General features: G+C 45.7%; 2 protein-coding genes across 6 annotated transcripts in view; one reads left to right on the top strand and one right to left on the bottom strand.

Annotated features, from left to right (window-relative positions):
- The window catches only part of PFDN1 (prefoldin subunit 1), a 64,534-nt gene extending 42,853 nt beyond the window's left edge, over positions 1-21,681 (top strand). For 3 of the 4 annotated variants that reach the window (XM_084850856.1, XM_084850855.1, XM_084850853.1), the window contains one exon: positions 1,624-1,864. In XM_084850856.1, coding sequence (XP_084706982.1) covers positions 1,624-1,707 — 84 coding nt within the window. In that variant the 3' untranslated portion in view covers positions 1,708-1,864. Of the gene's footprint in view, positions 1-1,623; positions 1,865-15,387 lie in introns of those variants that run through there. The other variant, XM_084850857.1, reaches the window with a different exon arrangement.
- The window catches only part of CYSTM1 (cysteine rich transmembrane module containing 1), a 45,575-nt gene continuing 33,833 nt past the window's right edge, over positions 14,340-26,081 (bottom strand). For both annotated transcript variants that reach the window (XM_084850858.1, XM_084850859.1), the window contains exon 3: positions 14,340-14,632. In XM_084850858.1, coding sequence (XP_084706984.1) covers positions 14,526-14,632 — 107 coding nt within the window. In that variant the 3' untranslated portion in view covers positions 14,340-14,525. The remainder of the gene's footprint in view (positions 14,633-26,081) is intronic.

Raw genomic sequence — 26,081 nt, 5'->3', positions numbered from 1 at the left:
CCCATTTGGGAGGAGGAGCAGTGCACAGGGGAACTCTGTTTTATCTTTAATCACAGATTAGAGACAATGGGGAGTGGAAGGGCTGGGTGGGCCCGATTAGGCCCGTTTAGGCCCTGCTCAGTCCTTGGTATGTATTATCTTAATGGTATGGGTTTTTGTAACATTGCTGCTGTCACAAATGCTCTCTAATATTCTCTTTCATTGTTTTAATGTGATGATCATTTTACATTGTTGGTTTTAATTGTTTGTCACTCTTGAGAGTTGAAGGCTGCGGTAGAAACATTGGTAAATCTTAAATAGGAAATGCACACCTTCAGCTGCTATGTACAACCAAAGCCCTCTGTGAATCTCTAGTTCTCTCCGGTTCCTTGTCATCCCACCCTTTTCCTCCCCCACCATGTCTCTGCCATCTGATACAGTCTTGTGTCAGACCATTCACAACTGTGAATAAGTGCTTGCTGTACTAACACAGGAGGAGTCAGCAGTGATGTGTACAGATCTGTTTAAATCATCATCTACCTTGTTTTCAGCTTCCAGAACAGGACTATTTTGATGATGTGTCAACCAGCCCTTCTTTTACTCATTTGTAATACTGCTTAAGGATGCTTTAGTCAAGATTTCCTAACAGTGGATGTTGGATATCATTCAGCTTAGAAACAGTCAGTCATTAGCATAGATCTGTGTGTTCACTTAATTAAAACAGTGGATTAAAAACAATGTCACTCTTCTCTCATGAGGAAACTTTATATTGAAAACTATTTCAGGAGTGCTTGTGTTTAGGGAGGGATGATGTATGTTTTGCAAGCAACATTTCTGTATTTTGGGATGTGTGGACATCTGCCTGTTTCTTTGCTAAGAGCAGAGAGATATTTTTTGTCTGCTAGTGCTGAGTACATACTATGACGATCTAGTGTGTCAGTGGAAAAGCTTGCATCCTGCTGTCCTGAGCAAGATAGGCATTGTTAAGCCCCTCTTCCCTCTGTCATGAAGAGGGGAAGGGGAGGAGTGGCTGAGCTCAAGCACGATGGGGACTAAGCATCCTTTGCCTTTCATTGTTCCCCAGAGAAAAAGGTGGAAAAGAGCGGAGGTGCTCCAGACTTACATTCCCCATCCCACAAGTCTCTAGGAGTCCCTCGAAGTGAAACAGGGCCACCCACCTTGGGATATGTTGGAGTCTTAACGTGTGCTTTGTGTCTTGTATCGCTGGAGCTCTTGGACTCATATTATTAAAAACACTTCCCCCGCTTTCTCCATGCCTGGGTTGTCCATACCCCTCCCGCCCACAACTTGTCCTAAACAAATGTGCATTTGTTTCTTGTAACGAAAATAAGAGTGTCTTGCAGCACTTACTCTGGAATTTCTGTTAAGTATCTTCTTGGAATTGATTTTGGCAATTATCTCTTTTATTAATATGATAAATCCAAAGTGGAGTTTGATTTCACTTAATGCCTGGAAGGATTTTTTTTAAAAACGAGGGTGCTATTCAGCAGTGTAACTTGAAGTGCTGCCTCAATCTCCACAGAAGAGAGTTCCAGTTGCTGTCCTGGTTCTCATGCTGGACCCCAACACACATTCCTCTAACCTTCTACATTTTGTCCCGTCTTCTTTTTTCATGCCTTTTAGCAGAGAAAGTCGTACCTGGAGCGGAGTGTAAAAGAAGCTGAAGATAACATCCGGGAGATGCTGATGGCTAGAAGAGCGCAGTAAGGACTCCTTGCATAGGACTGAATTGTTGAAAGCAGAGCATACTGGAAGCCTTGTGCTATAGATCTCTGCATGTTGAAGACATGAAGAACCTCAGTTATATCACCATGTCATGTCAAGCCTGTATTTTGATGTACCAATAAATTCTAGCTAGATCACATCCTGTGGCTGCCAGACCTGGCCTGGGTTCTCCATTAACATTTGTGGTGGGCTTTTGAGGTGTGTCTTCCATTTTCCAGCAGCACGGTGGTTCTTATCAGAGATTCCAACCTTCCGCAGACCTTTCTGTTGGAAACATAGCTGCAACTTGAGAATGGAATGGGGGTTGGGGCACATCTGCACCACCAGCAATAAGATGAGCTTTGTGCAAAGGAGGTTTACTTTGGTTTGTTTATGCTCCAGAATGCCACGCATATGCCAGTAGATCTGTGGAGCTTCAGCTTGGGGTAAGGAGAGCTGTAAGCAGAACCTCTGCTTGGAGCATTTGGATTCTTGCTTTCAGCTTGCCTCTTCTTATAGCTGGGCTGGGCAATTATTTGCCAGGGATTTGGGACCTTGTAAAAAGCAGTGGCCAAACTAGACGTAATACCTGTACATAAGAATGGGAAGAATGGGGGAACTTGGATGTGCATTGGGTGAGTTTTGGTTTTTAAGGATATTGGGTTTTGATATGGCAAAAGTTGAAGTGGGGATGGCTTCCACAGAAGAAACAGCTTTGGATGATGGGGGTGGTTTGTAGCTAGCATGGTATAGGTGGAGTACCCTTTCATTCTCTCCAAACAGCTTGTTGTGGTGAAAACTGCCTATAAATTGGTGCCAAAAATATAACAGAACTCCGTTATGTTCATAGTAGGGATGTACGAAAGTCACTTACCTTTCCGTGGATTATGTTGATGGTGGGGGGGGAGGCGTTCCGTCCCTCCCCCCGGAATCCTCGATGGGGGGGGGAGGCGATCCGTTCCTCCCCCCCGGAATCCTCCACGGTCGGCTGTGCTCCGTGGCAACTCCGCGGAGCAGCCAGCCAGGCCCAGCCAGGCCAGAGCTGTCCGCAGCCGGATTTCGAGCCGCGGAGGGCTCGGGGGGGGGGGAACCGCGTACGCAAATGGTGGCGGCTAAAGCCGCCGCCATTTGCGTTCCTTACTTTTGGCCGTCTTAGTCTACGTAAATATTTACGTAGACTATGACGGCGAAAATAAAGGGGAACGCAAATAGCGTAGCGGGTGCTATTTGCGTCCCTTTTTGATTCACCGTTTTAGCCTACGTAAATATTTACGTAGGCTAAAATGGTGAATCAAAAAGGGACGCAAATAGCGCCCGCTACGCTATTTGTGTTCTCCTTTATTTTTGCCGTCATAGTCTACGTAAATATTTACGTAGACTAAGATGGCCAAAAGTAAGGAACGCAAATGGCAGCGGCCGTAGTCGCCGCCATTTGCGTACCCGGTTTTTTGTTTTAAACCCAGCCATGATAGGCTACGTAAATCTTTACGTAGCCTATCACATCGTTGTTGTTGTTTTTTTTTACAAGACTGCAAATGGTGGCAGCGGCAGCAGCCGGTCGGAAGACCAGCCGCTACCGCCGTCGGAGCCGCTGCCGCCCAGAAGATCCGCCCCAGGTAAGTCTCGTCCTGGGGGGGATCCGCGGGGGGGCGGGGGGGCAGGCTGTTCCGCCACAGAGTTCGGGGGGCTGAATGCAGTGGCATTCGGCATCACCGAGATCCGTGGCGGAATTCTCTGACATCCCTAGTTCATATAGGGATGGCGGAGAATTTCACCCCGAATCTTCAGGAGGCTGAGCGCCGAGGCATTTGGCCCCCCGAAAGTGTTGGGGAAATTCTCTGCCGGCCCCCCTGGCCCCCCCCCGGGATGGGACTTACCTTCAGCGAATGTCCCTCTCGGCGGTGGGTCCCGGTGGCGGTTTGGCGGCGTTTTGTGGGGGGTGGGGGCGGTGGCCGGTCTCCCGACCGGCTGCTGCCACCGCCATCACAAAATAAAAAAGTAAGTAAAAAAACAACACACCCCCGTGATAGGCTACGTGACGATTTACGTAGCCTATCATGGCTAGATTTCCAAAGTCAGCCATGATAGGCTACGTAAATCGTCACGTAGCCTATCACGGGTGACGTGGGGGGGGGGAAGCGCGTACGCAAATGGTGGTGGCCCATGGGTGCCACCATTTGCGCTCCTTATTTTGGCACGTCTAGTCTACGTAAAGATTTACGTAGACTACGGCGAAAATAAGGGCAACGCAAATAGCGTTCCCTTATTTTCGCCGTAGTCTACGTAAGTCTTTACGTAGACTAGACGTGCCAAAATAAGGAACGCAAATGGCGGCGCCCATGGGCCGCCGCCATTTGCGTACGCATTTTTTTTTTCTTTCCCAAAGTCACCCGTGATAGGCTACGTGTCGATTAACGTAGCCTATCATGGCTGACTTTGGAAATCTAGCCGTGATAGGCTACATTAATCGTTACGTAGCCTATCACGTTTTTTTTTTTTCCCTCTCACTTTTTCTTTCGCGGCTGGGGAGACGGGGCGCTTCTCCCCGGCCTGAATTTCGGCCGGGCGAGGCAGGGCACCTCCCCCCCCGGCCTGAATTTCGGCCGGATGAGGCGGGACGCCTCCCCCCCTCGCCTGAACTTCGGGGGGAGAAGCGAAGTGCCTCCCCCCCACCGCGAAGCCAAGCTGCGAAAAGGTAAGTGACTTTCGTACATCCCTAAGTTCATAGCCATTAAAGGCTAATGGGATGCTGCCACCTTGTGGATGATAGTTGTGTCATTTATTTCCTTTTTATCCCATCCTTCCTCAGGGTGGTGTTCATGGTTCTCTCCGGCTCCCATTTTATCCTCACAACAACCCTGAAAATTAGGCTGAGAGGTAGTAACTGAGTGAGGATTTGAACCTGGGTCTTCCCAGCCCTAGTCCAATACTATACCATACTTTCAGTTTTTAAATCACTGTTTGGTATTGTCCCAGTAGAAAATGCACCTGCCCCTAATCTGAATGGGTGCAGTCAGACTCAAGAGACAAATCGAAGGTAGTACTCTCTCTTCTTCTAATGTCAGGGATACTAGGATCTCATTTCTGGGGCAATCTGAAGATTGTGCTTCTAATACTAGTTTTCTAGTTTCTGATGCTACGTATCATTTTGAATTACACTGGTGGAGCCGTGAGAAAAAGTGAAACAGTTAATGGGTGCACCATTCTCAGTTGGGCAGTGCTACTGAAATCTGCACTCCTGTCAGCCTTCCTGCTGGGGCTTGGATTCTTGAGTCAGGCTGCCTTTTGGTTACTTCTCTGCAGGAACTGGAGTTTCTCCAGTTGTGGCCTTTGCCCTGGTTCAGAGGTTCTCTCAAAATATATTGTCAGTATGTTGGCAACCACTGATTACCTATCTACTGAGGATATATTCAGGTTTCTCAGAAAACCAGATATCATCACAGAGCCAGCCTGATACATTACTCTTGATATGGGTGGTACAGAATTCTATTTCTTAAGAAACACTTTCTCAGACAAGATTTGTCTTTTATTACAAAAGTATTAGCGTAACAGTACTAAATACAAAAGTGTATGCATGCATAAATTTAAACACATGAAACATTCAGCATCATTCTAAACAAGGCTTCTAAGCAGAGTCAAGTACAACTGCCACTTGCAGTGATAATCAGTATCAAGCTTACCAGGTTGATTCTACAGGCAGCACGTTGGGGAAGCTGATCCAAGATGATAGCTTCCACTGTTGCATGTTCTTTCTTCTTTTCTTTTTTACATTAAAATATTTTAAAAATTTATACAACATATTATAAACTTATCACGTGAAAAAAAATGCAATGCACGCTCACAGAAAATAAATTTCAGCTTTGGAACTTGAAGATATTCTATGGCACCAACAAATTCAATAAACAAAATCCCTCCAAAAGGACTTTTGGGTCTCCGGGGGCATGTATTCAGGAACACCTCTATTCCTAAATGCAAAGGGAGACCAAATTTCAGTAAAACAGTCCCTTTTGCCAAGTCCTCAAAGAAGTCTGCTTATGATGCGCCAGGCATCATACCACTGCTTGTGATGCAGAATAAATCTGCTCCACAAGGTGCAAAAAATTGTCCCCAAAGTCTAATTTTGCCAATAACTGTTTAAAGAACCTCCATTCAACCTTATCAAAGGCCTTAAAGGCATCAAGTGAAAAGAGTGTAGTGGAGAGCTTATTATTAGTACAATGGTGAATGATATTCAGGACTCTTCCGACTACATCAGCTAGATGCCTACCTGGGATGAACCCCGCCTGATCTGAGTGGATATATTCTGGAATGAACGAGTTAATTCTATGGGCCATAATAGCTGACGGCAGTTTCGCATCCGGATTCAGGAGAGAAATCGGGCAGTCCGATCCCAGAGCTGTTGGCTCCTTCCCCGGCTTGAGAAGTATCACTAGTCATGTTTGTTTCCAGGACTCTGGAATCACGCCCCCTTTTAGAATACCATTAAACGGTACCTGAAGATATGGAGTCAAAAATCATAGCAAAGGCTTTATAAAATTCAGCCCCTAGGCCATGCATGTTCTGAGCTCTCCTTTATATACCTTTTAGATGCTATAAAATATGTTGAAACTATTTTTTTACTACTGGTTATGTTGCTTATCTAAGAATTCCAAAGCTGCACGTTTATGTTAAATCTTCATATGTTGAATTACTAAGCTTCATATCAAGAAAAATGAGAATAACAACATGCGTATGCAAACATTTTAGCCTTCCTTGACATGTTACAGCTATGTTTGTGATACAAAAATATTTCCTTGATATCATCCTGTCTTGTGAGCTTGTTACTTTATATCTGCTGGATTTATGATCTGGGGTAAGCTTTCTGGTTAGCTGATGGTCTGTCTGGCCTCATTATGTAGCTAATTGTTTTATAGTACCCTCTTTAACAATGCTAAATGGAAGACATAACTATAAATTTAACATGGGAACCTCCTTATCTGGATCCCTTTCTTTTCAGTAAAGGGAGGTAATAATTATCAATCTCCAATGGCTTAGTGGTTAAGACGCTGAATTGCAGACTGGAAGGTTAGCAGGACAGCAGTTCGAGACCCGAGTGCTGCGTGACGGAGTGAAGTCCCATCTTCAGTCCCAGCTTCTGCCAACCTAGCAGTACGAAAGCAAGAAATTGCAAGTAGATAAATAGGTACCGCCTCGGCGGGAAAGGTAACAGCGTTCCGTGCACCTGGGTGTTCAGTCATGCCGGCCACATGATCATGGAAGTGTCTTCGGACAGCGCTGGCTCTTCGGCTTAGAAATGGAGATGAGCACCACACCCTAGAGTCTGACACGACTGGTTGGGGACACCTTTACCTTTAATGGCCTGGCATTGCTGTTTTTCATCTGGCAAACTGCAGAGATGAGGTTCTCGTGGGTCAGTAGCCTGAGCTGTGTTGCATTAGCCATTGGAATCTCATTTTTAATTCCAGAGTTATCTTGGAGGCATCTGATTATAGAATATCCTAATGGGTTAGTAGGGGTGAGATGATGCAAATAGGAAAGATTTGTGTGATCTTCCACACCATGAAGGTCTTCTGTTGAACACTGAACAGAAATATGGCCACTTGATGCTGCCATCTTCTGGTGAGAACCATGTTACGCAGCCTTGAGCTTCTTGGAGGAAGGGTAGGATAAAAATGTAATCAAACAGCAATTTTAGTAAACTTAGAAAGCAAAAGCCCACTGTGATCTCAAGCCAGGAACGTCTGTGCTTTTCTCACCAGACAGCACAATCAATGCACCCATAGATCCACTGTCTATGTCACCAGCCAGGAGAATAATTGTATTCATTTAGACTCTTTTCAATGAAGAGTTCGCAAAATGGTCTACATAGTAAAACAAGGAAACAAAACATACTGAAGTTTCCAGTACAGTTCTATCTGCTCTTTTCCTTGAGTTCTTTTGGCTTAATCCAGTAGATGGTAGCAGCAGCTCCTGGCTTTGGCACGATTGGTAGGGAAGGCTGTGGGAGGCACTGGAGGAACATGACTTTTTACATCACTCTCCCTAGCAGGGATGTGAAAGGAATTTGTTGGTTTTGTAAATTTATGCAGGATGACCCAATTTGCACCTCCCGGAACCGAATGTGCAACGCAATTTGCAATTGAAAATCCACACATTTATGAGTTTGTGATCCATGCATCAAAAAAAGTGTTTGAAAGATACATATGTTTGGAAAAAGTGCATGCAAAAATGCACACATTTGAAAAATGTGCACAAAATCTTTAGTTAATGGGAGAAAAAATTGTACTTTTTTAAAAATACGCACATTTAGAAAAATGTGCATGGAAATACACATTCCCATGTGTGCGAGAGATAAAAGCTCACACTCCGTTACATGCCCGAACCAGCTTCAAAGTGGAAATCTGGGAGCCTGAAAGCGCTCACTTTGCTGATTTGCATGTCCCGAGTCCTCAACCCCTCATGCCTCTGCTGCCTTGCTAAGCCTGCACTGGCCACTCGTGGAATGCCACCCTAACCCTGTCTGTTTACAACTGAGCACCTAGCCTGGGCAACACAAGATGTTAGTGTCCAAAGGCAGAGGCTTCCCACCTGGGGGATGGTATCAGTGGCTCTTGCCTCTCAGACGTTAGTGGAGGTGCTGGGGAACGGTTGATGTAAGAAACCCTTTCCGCAGCCCTCTTCTTGCTGTGGGCTAATTGGGTTTCATTGATGGAGGAAAGTACAAAACTCCTACCCCCGCCCCCCACCACTGGTCAATCCATACTGGGGGAGAGAGGATGCAGGATATCGCTGCCACCTTTGACTTGTCATGGTAGCACTCAAGCCCAGATGCTGGAACACAGAAACGGGTCAGTCAAATTCCTAAGCAATAGTTACATGAACTATTGCATATTTTGTCTTTGTACATTTGAGCAAGGGGGCCAGCAAAAGAGCACGCTTTCAGGAGAGGAGTCCTGGTGCTAAAGTCCCACAGTGCTACCGTCTGGATTTAGGGGAAGACCTCAAGGGTCCGGCTAGGGCAGTGCAGGCTGTGTTGTGGGCTACAGTGCCACTAGAGCTTTCCCTCACTGCTGGTGTGAGTGGATGTTATATATTGCCTTCCTAAGGACTATTAGTTCCCTCCGATGGAGGCTGTGCATGGCACTTCTGCTGTTCCTGCCCGGGCTGCCTCTCAAACGCTCCCTGGCCTCACTCTCCTCTGCCCACTGCCCCTGCCTGGACTCTGCTTCACTGCATTTCCAACTCTGGCTGCTCTTGGAGAGATGAGGCTGAAGTCTCCCTGGGGAGGAGCTGGCAGACTGCTAGCCTTGCCTCGGGAGCACGCTGCCGTCCTGCTCACTGCTGTAAGCCTGGCCTGGGTGGTGCTGAACCCACAGTAGCTCTGTTTGTGCCCCCTATCCTTGCCCTCCGTAGAAGCGATCTAGTCGCGTGGGAGGGGGAGGAAAGGGAAGTCAGAGGAGGGAGGAAAAGCCAAAGGTGCAGAACCCCCTCCCCCTCTGCTCTTCTCCTGGAGATCGGGCAAGACCCTCATGGGAAGGGGGAGTTACCTTTGGGCCCTGCCTGAACAGTCCGCGGGGAGGAGTCACCATCTCTTAAGATTTCTTCTCTGAGAAAGAACAAAAGGTGCTCTCCTTTCAAATTAACTTATGTAAATCCTGCTTTGAAGGTGGCTTTTATAAGCGATAAAATCAGTTAACCATATGAGGCAAACAGCAGCAGCAAAAAAGTAAAAAAGAAGCTTCTGTCTACTGCATTCCTTTATTGGAATAACAATACCCTGCACTTGAGTAACAGAGTGCTGTAGAAAATATCTGATGGGGACAACTAAAACTAGGCTATCTATCCCCTTTTCAAAATTAGGCTTTCATCTTCTGAAAACTCTTGACTGAGAGCCTCCACATTCTCTTAAGGTTCCTCCTGTGCAAGCACCGAATCATTGCTGACCCCTAGAGGGACGCCACTTGCGCTGGTGTTTTCCTGGCAGACTGTAGCGGGGTGGTTTGCTATTGCCTTCCCCAGTCGTGACTACCTTTCCCCCAGCAAGCTGGGTACTCATTTTACTGACCTCGGAAGGATGGATGGCTGAGTCAACCTGAGCCGGCTACTCAAGACCCAGCTTCCGCTGGGATCAAACTCAGATCGTGGGGAGAGTTTCGGTTGCAATACTGCCGCCTACCACTCTGCACCACACGAGGCTCTTCCACATTCTCTTAGGTATTACCAGTTTGCTTTCTGCAAAAAACCCCCCAAAACACTTTTGTGCTTCTACAAAGGAGGTTTATTCTCCAGTAAGGTGCTCAGATCTATTGGAGTGAAAATTTCCAAAAAAATGTCCAGACCTAGACACTTTAGAACCTAAAGTGAGATGAATGTTGGCACAAGTGGTGAGAGAATGTATTGATGTGTGTGAGTGAATGGGATGTGATATATATAGAGGCCACACCACAATCACTTTGCCTAACAGAAAGCATGCCTGTTACAACATATAATAGGTACACAGTAACAGGTTCTTGCGCAACAGCTGAAAATGACAAATCCACTCTAATCTAGTTCAATTGTAATCCTACTGAGCTAAATTAATTTAGATGCTCAGGGCTGTCTTTCGAGAAATGACAGCTTTAGAAAATGCTAGATGCAAGCATTCATAGCTATTAAGACCATGTATGATGGCACAGCATAAAGATGTGAACATTATAGAAATTTTGAAGACAACACCAGTTTTCTTGGTTTTTTTAATTTGGAAAAATTGAAATACATGCAGTATTTCCTTATCAAACCTCAACTTATTTCACAGCTTTAATAACATAAAATACATCATTTATAACTTAGCATATAAAATTGTACTATTTGGTAAATTTATAAAATTTGCAGAACAATCCTATGCCTGTTTACCTAGAAACAAGAGCCACTCTATTTAGTGCAGCCAGTTCCCAGGTAAGCATGCCTAGGACTGTAGCCTCAGAAGATTGTATAAATGCTTCTGTTTTGTATAAGCAAAACAGCAAATATACCCAGTAATAGAGAGCAAGTGACCTGCAAACTGCTGCACCCTGTGCTACCCACGTATAGTTTTTGTCATCCCAGAAGTATGAAAAATAGAAGTTGAAAATAGAAACCTCTAGATCAAAGGTCACCAGAACACAGGAATTCACAAGAAAATGAAGGCCCTATATGCTCCTCTCATGAAGATGGTTGCACCCTCTAGGTGCAGAAATATATCTTGGATGTCAGTGTTGTTTGTCCACTATATACAGATAATATCATTCTCCAATTGCTGTAGATTGCCTTACATAAAAATCTTTACACTACACATTTTAAGTAAGTAATCCTTCTTTGAAAAAGCATTTCATTAATTCCAAAAGGGAAAAATATTTAATAGGATTTTTGTTAATGTTCCCCACAATTCCTACTTTTCCATTGAAAAATGTCCTCAGGGTGGAGGGACAGAACACACATTTCCCCAGTTTTTTCTGATATATGGTTCCCCCCCCCCCCATCTCTAATAGCCTTTGTGCTTTGATGTGCAAAGTTTCTGGATATACCAGTGATATACCATTATGGTATACCATCTATATATGGTATACCATATATACCATTGGATATACCATTACTGGTACCATTACTGGTACCACTGGATATACCATTACTGAGCAGATAATGGGGTGGGGGGAGGGAGAGTGAGAGCGATACCAGAAGAGCTGCTGCTTTTACTCAGTCTCTTTATTGTATGTTTGTAGACAAGAAATAGGAAATAGACCTAAGACAGCAATACCGTTTGTCTGGCTATTGAGCTTGCAGGAAAAGATGTCAAACATCCGTGTCATCACCATGTGGATACTCAATACCCAAATGTTGCCCAGAAATATAGGTAGGAAATACTGAATTGCTCCAGCAAACCATTCATTCCTAAAGATTCAGTGTTGATAACTTCTGAATTATTTAATAGTAAAAATCTATTTTGCAAGAGATCTTTAATCCTAGAAAGCAGAAACTAGTGCTTATGTAACACGAGTTGCTAATTAAATAGAGAGGAAAGCTGGTTGGTATATGAAGGATGATGGCTGCTCAGGCCCAGTTGACTCAGCTGCTCCTGAATAGTTGGTCTACAGCAGGCTGCAAAACAGTTTTAACCACCCCAACAACCCCACCCACCCTTGCCAGGTTCGCACATAACGAGAAGCTACAGCCCACCTCCAATATCCAAAATGGCGGCTGCCACCACAGTGAGAAACCCTGCAGGGAGATACACCCATGGTGGCTTCTCATTATGTGTGAACTGGGCCAAAAACAAAATGATTCCACAATAGAGGTATTTCTATGGGGTGTGGGCAGCTCTTAGAGACATTCAAACTGACCAGCCAATAGTCTGGGAGGACCGGATGATGCATCCTCCAGGTGATTTTTACTGTACCAACTTAGCATAATGCTGAGTAAGCCTGGAATATGTAGAGATGTACATTTTGGTGTATGCTGGCCATATTCTTCGTTCAGAGGCCTTTCCAGAAAGTAGCGGGGTGGGGGTGGATGGGGGCTCATCACAGACACAAGACTGCAGCCCAGGTAATTCTGTGGGATCCCTTTCTATCCTTGCATAGAATTACTCTGTGCTCCCGTTTTGGCTCTCATTACTGCAAGTCTCATGTTGCTTTATATCCCAATCAGCTGGAGATACAAGCCCAACACAGCACAAGCTGCTCAAATCCATGCAGTTTTCATCCCACCAGCCATATGTTGGTCATCTACACAGTGAGGTTCTATAGAAAACCTGGTGCCCTCCAAATGTTTTGGACTTTCATTCCCAGCAGCTCCAGCCAGCATGGTCAATGATCAGTAATGCTGGAAGTTGTAGCCCAAAACATCTGGAGGGCACCAGTTTGGGGAAGGTTGTTCTATGGCTTACTGTAGAGTTTGCAAACTTGGCAGGTTCTCCATGCTGGCAACAGTGGACATGTAAAGAGAGCTGCTTCAAAGGGTTCAAGCCTAAAAGGAAAATCATTTTAAATAAATACACAAACCAAATTTTGTTTCAAATGGGAGGGCTGAAATTGACAAGCTGCCACATCCTTGTGTTGAAGGGGTGATTCCTGCTGTCCTTAATGAGGCACTAGTGTGACCACTCCTGACCACACACACTCTGGACCCAATGATATTTGACAACTACTACCCAGTCACAAATACCCCTTTCTTAGGGAAGGTTCTGGAGAGGGTAGTGGTGGAGCAGCTGCAGGCAGTCTGGGAGGATGCTGATTATCTGGACCCATTCCAGACTGGGTTTTGACCTGGTTACAGGTTAAGGCTGATCCAGAAGCTGGAGCTAGTGTAGAATGCAGCAGCTTGGCTGTTCTCACAAGCCCCCTTTTCAGCATGCAACACCTTCCCTGAGGGAACTGCACTGGCTGCCTATTCGCTACTGGGCCAGGTTTTAAGGTTTTGCTACTGTGTGAAGCCCTAAACAACTTGGAACCAGGATACTTGAGAGAGCGCCTTCTCTCTTATCAACCTGCCTGGTCACTGAGGTCATCAGATGGGCTGCTCCTGGTGCTGCTATATGGACCTATGGCCTGAATGGAGTCCACCCGGAGTAGAGTCTTCAGTGTGGTGGCTCCCTTTCTGCCTTTGGATGTCAAGCAGGCACCAACATTGTGTTGTTTTCAGCACCTGCTAAAACAGCACCTCTGTTTCCAGAAGCCTTCCTCGACTTACCAGTCACAGTTTTTATTGGTATTGTGTTTTTAAAAAATGTTTAATATATATTTTTAAAATCGTTTATTGTTCATCTGTTTAGATGTGGAGTGGTATATAAATGTTGTAAATAAATAAATAAATAAATATGACAACCAGTTTGTTATGGAGATTTCAAAAGCACCACCTGTTTATCTCAAATTGCTATGTAAACTCCTAGCTAGATCATTTCAAGAACTGTTAACAATACAGGCAAGATATACCCTCATGGTGCTTTAGTTAGGAGCAGTGCATAAATTCCCTGACCCAGATAATCTGAATTTGGTTCTGAGAAAGTCAATCTGTATGATCCATAGCTTGACAGCTACAACTTTTTAAGGCTTAGTAGAACTGAAAATATATTTGGCAAGTCAGTAAAATCAGGGGAAAGGAAGGGAGCCTTCCCTAAGCCTTTGGAAGATACAACAGAAGCTTTTTCAAAGATTTCTCTAGCAAACTTCAGGAAAGAAAAGGACACTGTTTTCTACATAGTGTGCAGACCTGCTCTTTAGTTAAGTACTAGAGGGTGACAGAGCAGAAACAGAGAGCATGCCTTTTGAAAAGTATCTCTGGAGAGCAATTAAGCACTCTACTTGGCATTGTTACCTTTGAGTGTTCTCCGAACACACAGGATAATAAGAACTGAATCATACTCTTCTCGTTACTGGGTCCATATCTTTATTGGACGAAGTTTATTAAAACAGAACTGGAAGCAAGTAAGAAAAAAACATAAATGATTGGCTTAAGTTATTGCATATTATTCCATTTCTAAGAATGGTAAAAATTATAAATACATAATTTGTAGTAAAAGCCTTTCTGCCAAAAAAAAAAAAGTATTCAGCACATTCTTTTAAGAACCACCATAACATCTTAGAAACATATGCTATAAAGAGGTGGGTGAGGTTTTCCTCCACTAAAACTAAAAAGTGCATAACCAACATCATGGTGCTATCTCTATGGCAGACATGTATTACTGTCTCCTGTGCAAAGCAGATCAATTATAACAGTACTAAAAAGCTGTCGAGGAGGAGGAGGAGAAGGAGAAGAATGCATAGCACTCCAGGTGAAGAGGTACTGAGAGGCTTGGCTTCTCGGGGCACTCAGGTCAGCATGTCCCAAAGGCAGCAGCAGCACAGCGCAGTCCAACACGCTGTCAGGCAGGCACTTTCGCCCGTGTCATCTCTTCGCCGCTCTTCCACAACATACACTGGGAAGAGAAAATGCATGTCAGAGGAGCTGCATTCAATTATGCACACGGTCACATTCACCATGCGCAAACAGGCCTGTGGCCCTCAGCCTAACCCTGATTTACACAACTGTTTTTTGATGGCACTTTTGGCAGCCTCTTCATGCCTGGAGAGCCATGTGGTTCAGTTTTGGCCAACACGAATTCCTCATGATTTTGGCACAAGTGCCTATGATTAGAAACACTTGGGAGGTACAAGCACAGAGCAGCCTGGGCTGCTCCCAGATGAGGCTTTGATGGTGCCATTGCCCTGCCTCAGTCACAGAATTTTATGTGGGGTCCAGATGACATTGTCCTCCACTCATAACCCTCCTGTGTTTTCCCACCACTTCTTTCATCCTTTTTCTTACTGCAAAAAAGCCATTAAGGAGAAAGTGACAGCATTGCTGCACAGTGCCTTCGGGTGGTAGTTCTAGGAGCCCTCAGTCTGGAAGCACCCCTGGACTTCTCACCTTTTTGCATTAAGGATTCAGGTAAAAGTTTGTTTTTCACTCTTACTAATGGGGATAAGGCTGTATGCCGCCTAATTGCTTAGTAAGCCTGCACCTGCCTTCCAGAGCTCTGCTAAATGAAAACAAAAAAAAAGATATTGGGAGGACTGAAATGGGTACTGTTAAAAACAGTTTCATTTGAATTAAGAAATATATTAAGTAAAAATGTTAACGTAAACATTATACTGCCTGTATTTAGATTTTTTCTGTTCTGTGTTGACCTAGGATGCTCTCCTCTAGAGTACCCCTTAGAACTGCCCAATGGCCTGTGTGATCTTACTGAATTCGGCAAATGCCTGGACCAAGGCAGCCAAGGCAGGCTGAAACTCACTGAACAGGTTTGTCTTGAAATTGATCTGGACCACTCTTTGTGGCTTACTTGCTTGAATGAATGAAGACTCCAACAAACACCATTTCTGTTTGTCTGCACACAGAGAACACATTGTTTTGCTATACACCAGCATAAGTTAGCTCCACAGCAGTTTCATTCTTGACACCCCCTCTGCATCTTGGCCTGCACAGCCACTGACTGCTGGGAGTCACTGTAGGGCACTTCCCACAGCCCTTCTTAGGTGCGTGAGAATGAAGGGGGTTATTTCATCCCCTGCAACACATAGCTGAGAGGCAGACACAGCTAGAGCTCTTGAAAGGGGATTTTGCTGTCGCTCCTTGAAATAGAAACACACACCCTGGTGGAGGGTTTTACACTGCTGAGATGGAGCTTCCTGTAAACACCTCCATTTTTCCCCAAAGGGAAAGAGGATTGCCCTGTGCAGAATGTTGTTTGATGTGCTCTAACACTGCTCCCAATTGCCTTCACCAAATCTCACAAGATCTGGACAAGAGAAACGTAGATACAGGGAAATACCTTTCCATAAATATCCTTGAGCATGATCTACAATGCAACCTCATTTCCCCCTTCATGGTGATGGAGTTGCAGCCTCTAAAGTCTACCCGTCCCTTCTCCTCATGCTTGGGCTTTGAGCAATCACCACACTAAGCAGACTTGGTGCAGTGTTTAAAGTGGCAAGGGCAGCTCCTTCTGGGGCTCTAGGTGATAACAGCTGCAGGCAGGCTTCCAAAAATCTGCTTGCCATGAGTGTGGTACCATTTCTAGTGAGCGCAACGACCACCTAGCCTTCCTCCCAACTTTGAAGCTGTAGAGGTGGTGGGGGGATCCCCACCATCTCCCTGGCTTTGAAGTTAGGGGGAAGGTGGGGATTGCTTGGCAGCTGCACTGCCCGGGTTCCCCCTTCCCCCCAGCCTCCACCTCTGAACCTGGGAAACAAACCCCTCTGGAATGCCTGCTTTCACTTTGGGGCAGCTGTACCCACCATCCCACAAGCTTCAGCTCTTTTACTCTCTCTGGGGTCCAGAGAGACTCAATATGCTCAACTGGTTCTCTCAACCCACTAGAGGAGAAGTAACAAGGAAAGAGATTTAATAAAGGTAGCGTAAAATCAATCAACATGTGGGGATTAGGATTTTTTAAAAAACAAAGTTTTATTTAAAACATGAAAAGTTATAAGTTATTATTATTAGCCAATGCTTGTTTCTAACTTCCCTCCCTACTCTACCCCTCTGAAAATCCCACACACAAAACCCACTACCTAGATGTTGCTTTCACGATCCCTAAGGCCCTGTCTAACAGTCACTTCATTCCTTACATAACCGCAGAATCCCCCCCACACACAATCCTCACACACACTCAGCCCCCTCTCACCTTGCACTCACTCCCTGGCATGCTATTAACCCTGTCTTGCCTGGACTAAACGTAACAATAAGAAAACATACACCACAAAACAGGCAAATGTTACAGTGCCCAAAGAGCCTTGGCCTTCTGGGGCCAAGCTGGTACACACATGCCCACTGGCCCTTCCTGCTTTGTAGCAGGTAGGCAGGAAGAGAGCATTGGATGCTGCTGCCCAAAGGTGCTCATGGTGCCTTCAGGCAGTGGCATCCAAGAACGCGTGCTGCCTACCTGACCTTGCCTGAAACTTCAAGGGAATTGCAGGGGGGGGGGGCAGCAGAAAAGGTACCCAGTAATTCCATGGAGAGGCCAATTTAAAATGGGAGGACATGAGGTGGTTGACCCTCCTTCCCCAACTGAAAAAAGCATACCAAGAAAAATATGCTGGGAGAGGCAATCATTTTCTCTCATGTCGCGTTTAGTTTGGCACTAAGGAGAGTGGTTTCAAGAAAGCTAAAGATCTGGGGAGAAGCATATAGCAGGAGACACCTTGAGGTGATGTCAAGAACAGAGGTGCCACCCCTTCCATGAATTCCTAAGAAAAGGCACCTTGATGACAACAGATAGGTTGTCTGTGGGTGGCTACTTTGCCTCACTTGCCAAAAATTCTTTTCGCGTGTTAGAAAGGTGACATTCTTCATTTTTTCCTCTATGCAAGTTTTAGAAGACACACAATCCTCAACAGTGTTTGTGAGTGGATGCAAGGAAAAAAATGGGCAAGGAAAAAATGTCAAGGTTACAATTCACGTACAGTGTTTCGGGCAGTGTTCCTTCAAAGGATTCTTTGGCCAGGGTAAGCAGAGACATCCAGGACACATTAGCAGTCTCTTTTGGTCCGGGGGGTGGGGAGAAAGTTAAAGATAGCCTCCAAGTGTGACCTCCAACCAGCTCCACAATTAGAAACAGCTCTATTTAGAAATAAATAAGGGATCACTCCAGATTGAAAAAAATGCTGAGTGGGTTTGCAACATTTTGAACCTTGTAAAGTAGGAAGGTGGGGGACAGGGAAGGCAGTCAAGAGATGCAAACATGCAGGTAGATGATAAAAACCGCTTAGGTAGGTCTTTGATCTGGGGTGGGGTAGAGTGGCTGAAGGATTCTTAGCTACCACTGGTGGAAAAACGACTCATTATAGAACTCTAGCTGATAGCCAGCTCCATTTCAACCGAGTGCATTTTGCAAGATGTCTCAGCTGATGTGTACTGGGTGAAAGGGCAGGGGAAAACTGGCAATTCCTGCTCCCTCTGTGAACAAGAATTATCCTCCCAAACACCTCTGCTGCAAAGGCGTTTTGCGTTACTTGGAGCTCAGTGCCTATGCAACCTACCATTTTAAATGACATTCAACCAGATGCAAGCAGTTTCTCAACCCTGTAGAGCAGGCAGTGAAACTGTTTATGTTCTGAAAGGATTCAAAATAGCCAAAGGTTTAATGGTGGTCAAAACAGTAGGCATTTGAGGGCCAAATTAGAAAAGGGGGTGGGAAATCCATGATTGGATTACTGGCCATTATTTTGTTTTGTCCAAAATTGAGGCCGGGAGAGTGGGGAGGAGAATGATCACAGGTGCAGAACTAGGGAGTGGGGTCAACCCCTCCCTTACCTGGGCTACATAACCATTCCTGAAGTGGTTACTTGCCTCATGGGGGGATGGGCATATACGAGACCCCCCTCTTTGGAAGTACCTTAGGGATTTTGATGGGAGCAATTTTTGTAGTGAGACAAGGAAGATAATCCTGAATATGAAACACAAATATATTTCCTCTCTCCTTATTGCTAGCTCTCCCTTGCTCAGTCACCCACTCACAGTCACTCACTTGCTCTAGGGCAGCTGTTCTTGGGAAGTCTGCCCTGGGGGTGCAGGCTTCACTCTGCAGCCTTCAGAGCATAGGGAACAGACCTACACAGGAGGTTGCTTATGACTGTGTAGGTAGGGGCATCCCATTTTGGTCCTTTCAGAGGAAAGATGGAGTTTTTCAAGACCAAAATGGCCACAACATTTGGCCATTCAAAGAGAAACGGGTGCCTCAAGGGCTGTCTTCAATATCTGCCACATTTATTTCCTAATTATAGGCATTTTACCCCACCCTTCAAAAATGGCATCCCACTTAGGAGCTATATTTTGAACGAATTCCAGTTTCCAGAGACTTTCAAAAGGCAGCCCTTTGTATTGGGCATTGAAGTAGCCTGATCTGGAGGTTACCAGATCATGAATAACCAACACAAGGCTTTCTCTACCCAGATAAAATCACAGCTGATGCATCGGTTTTAAGCTGGTGACTGCTGCTCTGTGCCAGGGAGGCTACCGATGCCTCCAGTGACAAAGCTGGATCAAGGAGCACCCCCAAACTACAAGCTTGTTTCTTTAGCAGGGAGTGCAACTCTGTCTAGAACACTGTGAGCACCACTAACCTGGAGAGATGAATCATGCACCCGCCACCTCTGAAGCTCAATCCAGACAACAGTTTATTTATAAAATGTATAGTCAAGCTTTTAGCTGTCAAAAGCCCCCTCCAATATACAAAAGAGCATTGGTCCTCATCAGAGCCATTAGTGAGCCAAAACACGGATTCAGCGCTTCTACTGCTTCACCTGAACCATGCACAGAGAAGGCTGAATAGTGACCTCTTACTTGTGCTTTGTCAGACCGTAAAGACTTTTCTACCACTTGTGTTCCAGCCATCTCCCCATCTTTTTTTCCTCTCAGCTCTCCGGTAGACCAGAGAGCCAAACAGGGAGAATCTTTAGAAGGGACCGTGTCAACAGCCCAAATCATCTCCACATTCCACAGGGGGAGAAGGACATCAACAGGTGTGCCTGCCATGCAAGCCAGGAACTCTGAGGGCCCTCAGAAAGCCTGAACTCTGTCAGCCTCCAAGGGTGGATCTTCCTAATAGGTTCCCTATTTGTTTGTTTATATTTTTAATCCACCCAACAAGAAGCATTCTCTGGGTGGATTACAAACAGTTTAATACAATATAAACAGTTAAAAGAAACAAATACAATACAAAATGTCAAACAGCACAGGAATAAAGATAAAGACATACAAAAAACAGCCATAAAAATGAAAAACAAAGGCTCCAAAATGCCTGGGAGAAAAGAAAGGTCTTTACCTGGTCCTGAAAAGATAACAGTGTACAACACATCACAGTAACCAACCAGGTGGTTACCAGGGTGGTTACCAGAGCGTGGATGACCGTCACCAGGCTATCTTTGTCCAGATAGGGTCACAGTGGGTATATCAACCTCAGCTGATAAAAGCTCCTGGCCATGGAGGCCACCTGCACCTCAAGTGACAACGATGGAACCAGGAGAAACCACAAGATGGACATCTGATTTCACCTCTTCTGAAGGAGTGAAATCCCCTCCCCAAGAGGTTGAACGCTGCTCAAGTAGGCAGACAAACCACCTGCTAACAATATCTGTCTTGTCTAGATTGAACTTCAGTTTATTGGCGCTCATTCAGACCTTTACCTTTATTATGCGCCAGTCATAATAAAAGAGTTGGCAAAAACTGGGAGCGCCATCCTCCTGCCCAGTCCAGAGACCCAAGTCAAGAGTGCATCCCACCACGTCAGCCAGATTACTGTTTATTATTTTATTTTAGCTCTTTATACCCTTTTTCTTTATAAATATAAACTCCAAGAAGCTTACATCGTATAAACAGTAAAGCATCACATAATACACAAAAACACATCCAGAATGAAATTACAGATACAAATATAAGTACAAGTAGCACACAAAAATGGTCAAGGAGAGCAGCAGCACTAAAAGCAACCTGATATAAGCAACCTGTCAGCTCACCTTGTTTTAGCCAGATGCCTAATGGAACACAGTGTCAGGCCTGATGAACCCCTTTAGGGAGGGCTAAACCAGAATGTGGATGCCACTACCAAAAAGGTCCTGTTCCTATTGGCTGCCTGTAGAGCAGGGGAGGGCAATTGTGGGAGGTCCCGGGTCCATTTTTGCCCCTGGACCTCTGCGGACTGCACTGGGATAGGAATTCCTTTTTTAAAAAATTGCTGGTTTGCCGCCAAAATTTGGCAGGAAACAGCTCTATAGTGAACGAACAGACAAACTTAGCTTGTTTGCAAGCCAAATTTGTCCATTTTAGCTTTCCACTGCTACAGCACACCATTTCATTAAAAAAAAATTTGTCATTTTGGGGTGCTATGGGAGTAGTGTGGGCTGCATGTTGCCCACCCCTGCTGCAGAGCCTCATTTTGGCAATGGCACCTGGAGTGGAGTATATGAGGGGGCAGGTACAGAACAAGGCAGTCTTTTATACCCAGGTCCAAGTCATTTATTTAAAATTCCATCTTTTAACCAACATCAACCAGTGCAGGTTCAAGAGGATTAGAGTAATATGTTCCAGTTGCCTAACCCCAGCCAACATCCTGGTGACACCATTTTCCGCTAGTTGAAGTTTGTGAACGCAGGTGTGAGCCCCATGTACTGTTCACTGCAGTAGTCCAACTTGGAGATAATTAGAGCATGGATGACTGTGACAAGGTCCAACTTTATCAGAAAGGGACACTGCTGTACCAGCTGAAGTTGGCAAACAGCACTGCTAGTCACCAACACTCCTTGCACAACCAGAATTAATGCCAGATGGAGGAGCACCCCTGAGTTACAAATCTGATATTTCAAGGGAAATATAACCCCCATCTAGACCAGGTTGTTCCCCTAAACCCAAGTTATAAGGGCCACCCACCAACAGTACTTCTGACTTGTCCTGATTAAGTTTCACCCATCCAGTCCTTCACAGCTGACAAAGAATGGTTCAGGATTTTTGCTGTCTCCCTAGGATCAGTTGTTAACAAGAGACAGAGAGAGATGGGTGTCATCTGCATACTGATAACTCCATAGCCCAAGTCTTCAGATGTCTTCACTCAGCTGTTTCACGTAGATGTTGAACACCCAGAGTTGTCATGGATCACAATGTCCTGAGCCGTTCCAGTCAAGGTAGGCCTGGCATGGAAGTTGAGGTCATCCACAACCACTATTTTGGGAGTCCTCAACACTAATTTTGAGACCATCTGCATGGGGTCAGACAGGGAGACCACTGGGTACTAGGGTGGATGGTACACTATCAGAGCCCCTCATTTGTTGGAAGTGCCCACTACAAGGTGCACACGTTCAAACGTGTAGGGATGGGTTGCACCTCACAAAGGCTGGGAAGAATGTGTTTGGCCACAGCATGAAGAACTTCATCAGGAGGGCTTTAAACTGAATCCTACGGGGAAGGGAGATGGGGGTAACAATGGACATAGGTGCATGCACTGCAATGGAGAGAACAGCTCTGACAGCGCCCAAAAATAGTCTTCAGACACATGTAGGAAGAAAGCCAGACTATGAAGCACATGATCTTCGATGTCTATATACTAATGCCCAGAGTATGGGAACAAACAGAATGAACTTGAACTCTTAATACAAGAGGGAAATTATGACCTGATAGGTATAACTGAGACTTGGTGGGATGACTCTCATGACTGGAATACAGCAATTGAAGGATATAACTTGTTCAAAAAGAACAGGAGGAACAGAAAGGGAGGTGGGGTTGCACTGTATGTGAAAAATACATATCTCTGCACAGAAATACAGGAAGAGGAGCTTGGTAGCCCCATCGAGAGCATCTGGGTTGAAATAAATGGAGCAAAGAATAAAAGGAACCTGGTGGTCGGAGTCTACTACCGGCCACCCAATCAAGGAGAAGACAAGGATGAAACTTTTGAAAAGCAAATAACCAATGTTTTAAGGAAGCATGATGTAGTAGTAATGGGGGACTTCAATTTCCCCAATATTTGTTGGGAGACAAATTCTGCAAAACATGGCCCCTCCAGGAAATTCCTGACTTGTGTGGCAGATAACTTCCTCCTACAGAAAGTAGAGGAAGGAACTAGAGGATCGGCTATCCTTGACTTGATCCTAACCAACAGAGATGACTTAGTGGATAAAGTAGCAGTTACAGGAACTCTGGGGGAAAGCGACCAGGTTGTACTTGAGTTCTTGGTTCTAAGGGAAGCAAAAGCCGAGTGTAGTCAAACCCTGGATTTTAGGAAAGCTGATTTTCATAAACTCAGAACAATGATCAGTAAGGTCCCATGGCAAACGATGCTAGCGAGAAAAGGAGTCCAAGATGGGTGGGAGCTTTTAAAAAAGGAAATTCTCAAGGCACAATCACAAGCAATTCCAACAAGAAGAAAAGGTGGAAGACAACAGAAGAAGCCAATGTGGCTTCACAAAAAGCTTAGGGATGACCTGAAAACAAAAAAGGACACATATAGGAAGTGGAAAGAAGGCCAAGTAACAAAGGAAGAGTACAGGCAGATAGCACAGAATTGCAGGGATGGCGTCAGGAAGGCTAAAGCTGAGAATGAGCTGAGGTTAGCAAGGGATGTTAAAAACAACAAAAAGGCTTTCTTCAGCTACGTTCATAGTAAAAGGCAGAGGAAAGAAATGGTGGTTCAGCTATTAAATAAGGATGGCAAAACGATAACAGATGACAAAGAAAAGGCAGAGGTGCTCAATTCCTACTTTGGCTCAGTCTTCTCCCAAAAGAGGGTCTATGACCCCCCTGGCAAAGGCGAAGTACAGGCTGAAGGGGCAGGATTGCAGCTTGAGATCGACAGGCATATGGTCAAGGAACACCTCATTACTTTGAATGAGTTCAAATCTCCAGGGCCAGATGAACTGCATCCTAGAGTCATAAAGGAACTGGCAGAAGAACTCTCAGAACCGCTGTCTATTCTCTTTGAGAAATCATGGAGGACGGGGGAAGTGCCAGATGACTGGAGGAGGGCTAACGTTGTCCCTATCTTCAAAAAGGGTAAAAAGGAGGAACCTGGGAACTACAGACCAGTCAGTCTGACATCAATCCCTGGGAAAATTCTGGAGCAGATCATAAAGCAATCCATCTGGAAGCACCTTGACAACAATGCCGTGATTACTCGAAGCCAACATGGATTTGTCAAAAACAAGTCCTGCCAGACAAATCTGATCTCATTTTTTGATCAAGTCACCTCCCTTGTAGACCATGGGAATGCTGTAGACATCATATACCTCGACTTCAGCAAAGATTTCGACAAAGTGCCCCATGATATCCTGATGAGCAAACTAGCTCAAAGTGGGCTAGATGAAACAACGATCCGGTGGATCCACAGTTGGCTACAGAATCGGACTCAAAGAGTGCTTATCAATGGGACCTTCTCAAACTGGGGAGAGGTAACGAGTGGGGTACCGCAGGGCTCAGTCCTGGGCCCAGTGCTCTTCAACATTTTTATTAATGACTTGGAGGAGGAGGTGCAGGGAATGCTGATCAAATTTGCAGATGACACAAAATTGGGCGGGATAGCTAATACTTTGGAAGACAGAAACAAAATTCAAAGTGACCTGGATAGACTGGAGCGCTGGGCAGAAAACAACAGAATGACATTTAATAGGGACAAATGCCAAGTTCTGCACCTAGGAAAAAGAAACCAAATGCACAGTTACAAGATGGGGGATACGTGGCTCAACCACACTACAAGCGAGAAGGATCTTGGAATTGTTGTCGATCACAAGCTGAATATGAGCCAACAATGTGATGTGGCTACAAAAAAGGCAACTGCTATTTTGGGCTGCATTAAGAGAAGCATAGCTTCCAAATCCCGGGAAGTACTAGTTCCCCTCTACTCCGCACTGGTTAGGCCTCATCTGGAGTACTGTGTCCAGTTCTGGGCACCACACTTTAAGAAGGATGCAGACAAACTGGACAGGGTTCAGAGGAGGGCAACAAAGATGATCAGGGGACTGGAAACAAAGCCCTATGAAGAGAGACTGAAAGAACTGGGCATGTTTAGCCTTGAGAAGAGAAGACTGAGGGGAGATATGATAGCACTCTTCAAGTACTTGAAAGGTTGTCACAGAGAGGAAGGCCAGGATCTCTTATTGATCATCCCAGAGTGCAGGACACGGAATAATGGCCTCAAGTTACAGGAAGCCAGATTCCAGCTGAACATCAGGAAAAACTTCCTGACTGTTAAGAGCAATACGACAACGGAACCAATTACCTGGGGAGGTGGTGGGCTCTCCCACACTGGAGGCCTTCAAGATGAGGCTGGACAGCCATTTGTCAGGGATGCTCTGACTTGGATTCCTGCATTGAGCAGGGGGTTGGACTCGATGGCCTTGTAGGCCCCTTCCAACCCTACTATTCTATGATTCTATGATTAAACCCGGACAGGGATCCCAGAGAAGGAGACGGAGTCCCTATCAGCTACTGCACATCACCACCACCCCAGCTTCTTCCCTGACCCTTGAGTCTGTGCTTGTGCTGAATGAAGTACCCAGGTGGACACAACCAACAGATCGACTCCTCCCAGCCTATCTACACAGACCTCAGTAATGCAAGCCAGGCCAGCCCCCTCATCTGTCACTTGATAACGGAGAGGGATTTTGTTCTAGACCGACCTGGCATTCAGTAGCAGCACCAGCTCCCAAGGGCAGGCTGACAGGGCAAGTAGGGCCACTGTATCTGGGGGAAAAGCTGTGCTCCAACTGACAGTCCCCTGGGACTGCGGACACTGGCCTCATCCATCAGCTGGAGAACCAAGGGGCTGCTGGGAGGCTGCACCTCCTGCCTCCTGGGAAGAAGATCATCACAGGGGGGAGGCCAACCTGGGCCTATACGTTGGCCAGAGCAGGAAGGGCTGCAGGGAGCTCACTCCACCCCTCCCTGCTAGAAAGAACACACGGCTTTTGGTCGACCCCGAAAGGCTCATCACTTGGGGGAGCCACAAGGGAGCAGAGGGCCTGGGTCGTAACAAGTTTTTAAAAAATTGTTGGTGGGTGGTGGGCTTTGGGGTTGTGTGTGTGATTTTAAGGGTGGGGTGCCCACCTGATAGGCGGAAGCGAGGGAGGCCTTTGTCCACCTGGCCGAGGCAGTGGGGGGAGTTCTGGGGGCCAGAACATACCGAGGCTGGGCGGCAGATGCTGGCGGAGCGCATGGGGCAGGTCACGCCAGGCAAGGGGAACAGGGGAGAGATGCGTAATATCTGTCCCCTGTTCTGGGCCTGTCCAGAGCCAAAGGATGGCTGGGGGATGTGTGGCTCCATCCTCCGGCCTTCATCTGCTGCTGTGTAATGCCAGGTCCGTTGCCTGTAAAACACCTCTCATCCATGACATGATCCT

Source organism: Heloderma suspectum, chromosome 4 (assembly GCF_057233095.1).
Source record: "Heloderma suspectum isolate Gila_16-S chromosome 4, 16-S_ref, whole genome shotgun sequence".
Lineage (NCBI taxonomy): Eukaryota > Metazoa > Chordata > Lepidosauria > Squamata > Helodermatidae > Heloderma > Heloderma suspectum.
This window is presented reverse-complemented; position numbering and strand designations above follow the sequence as displayed.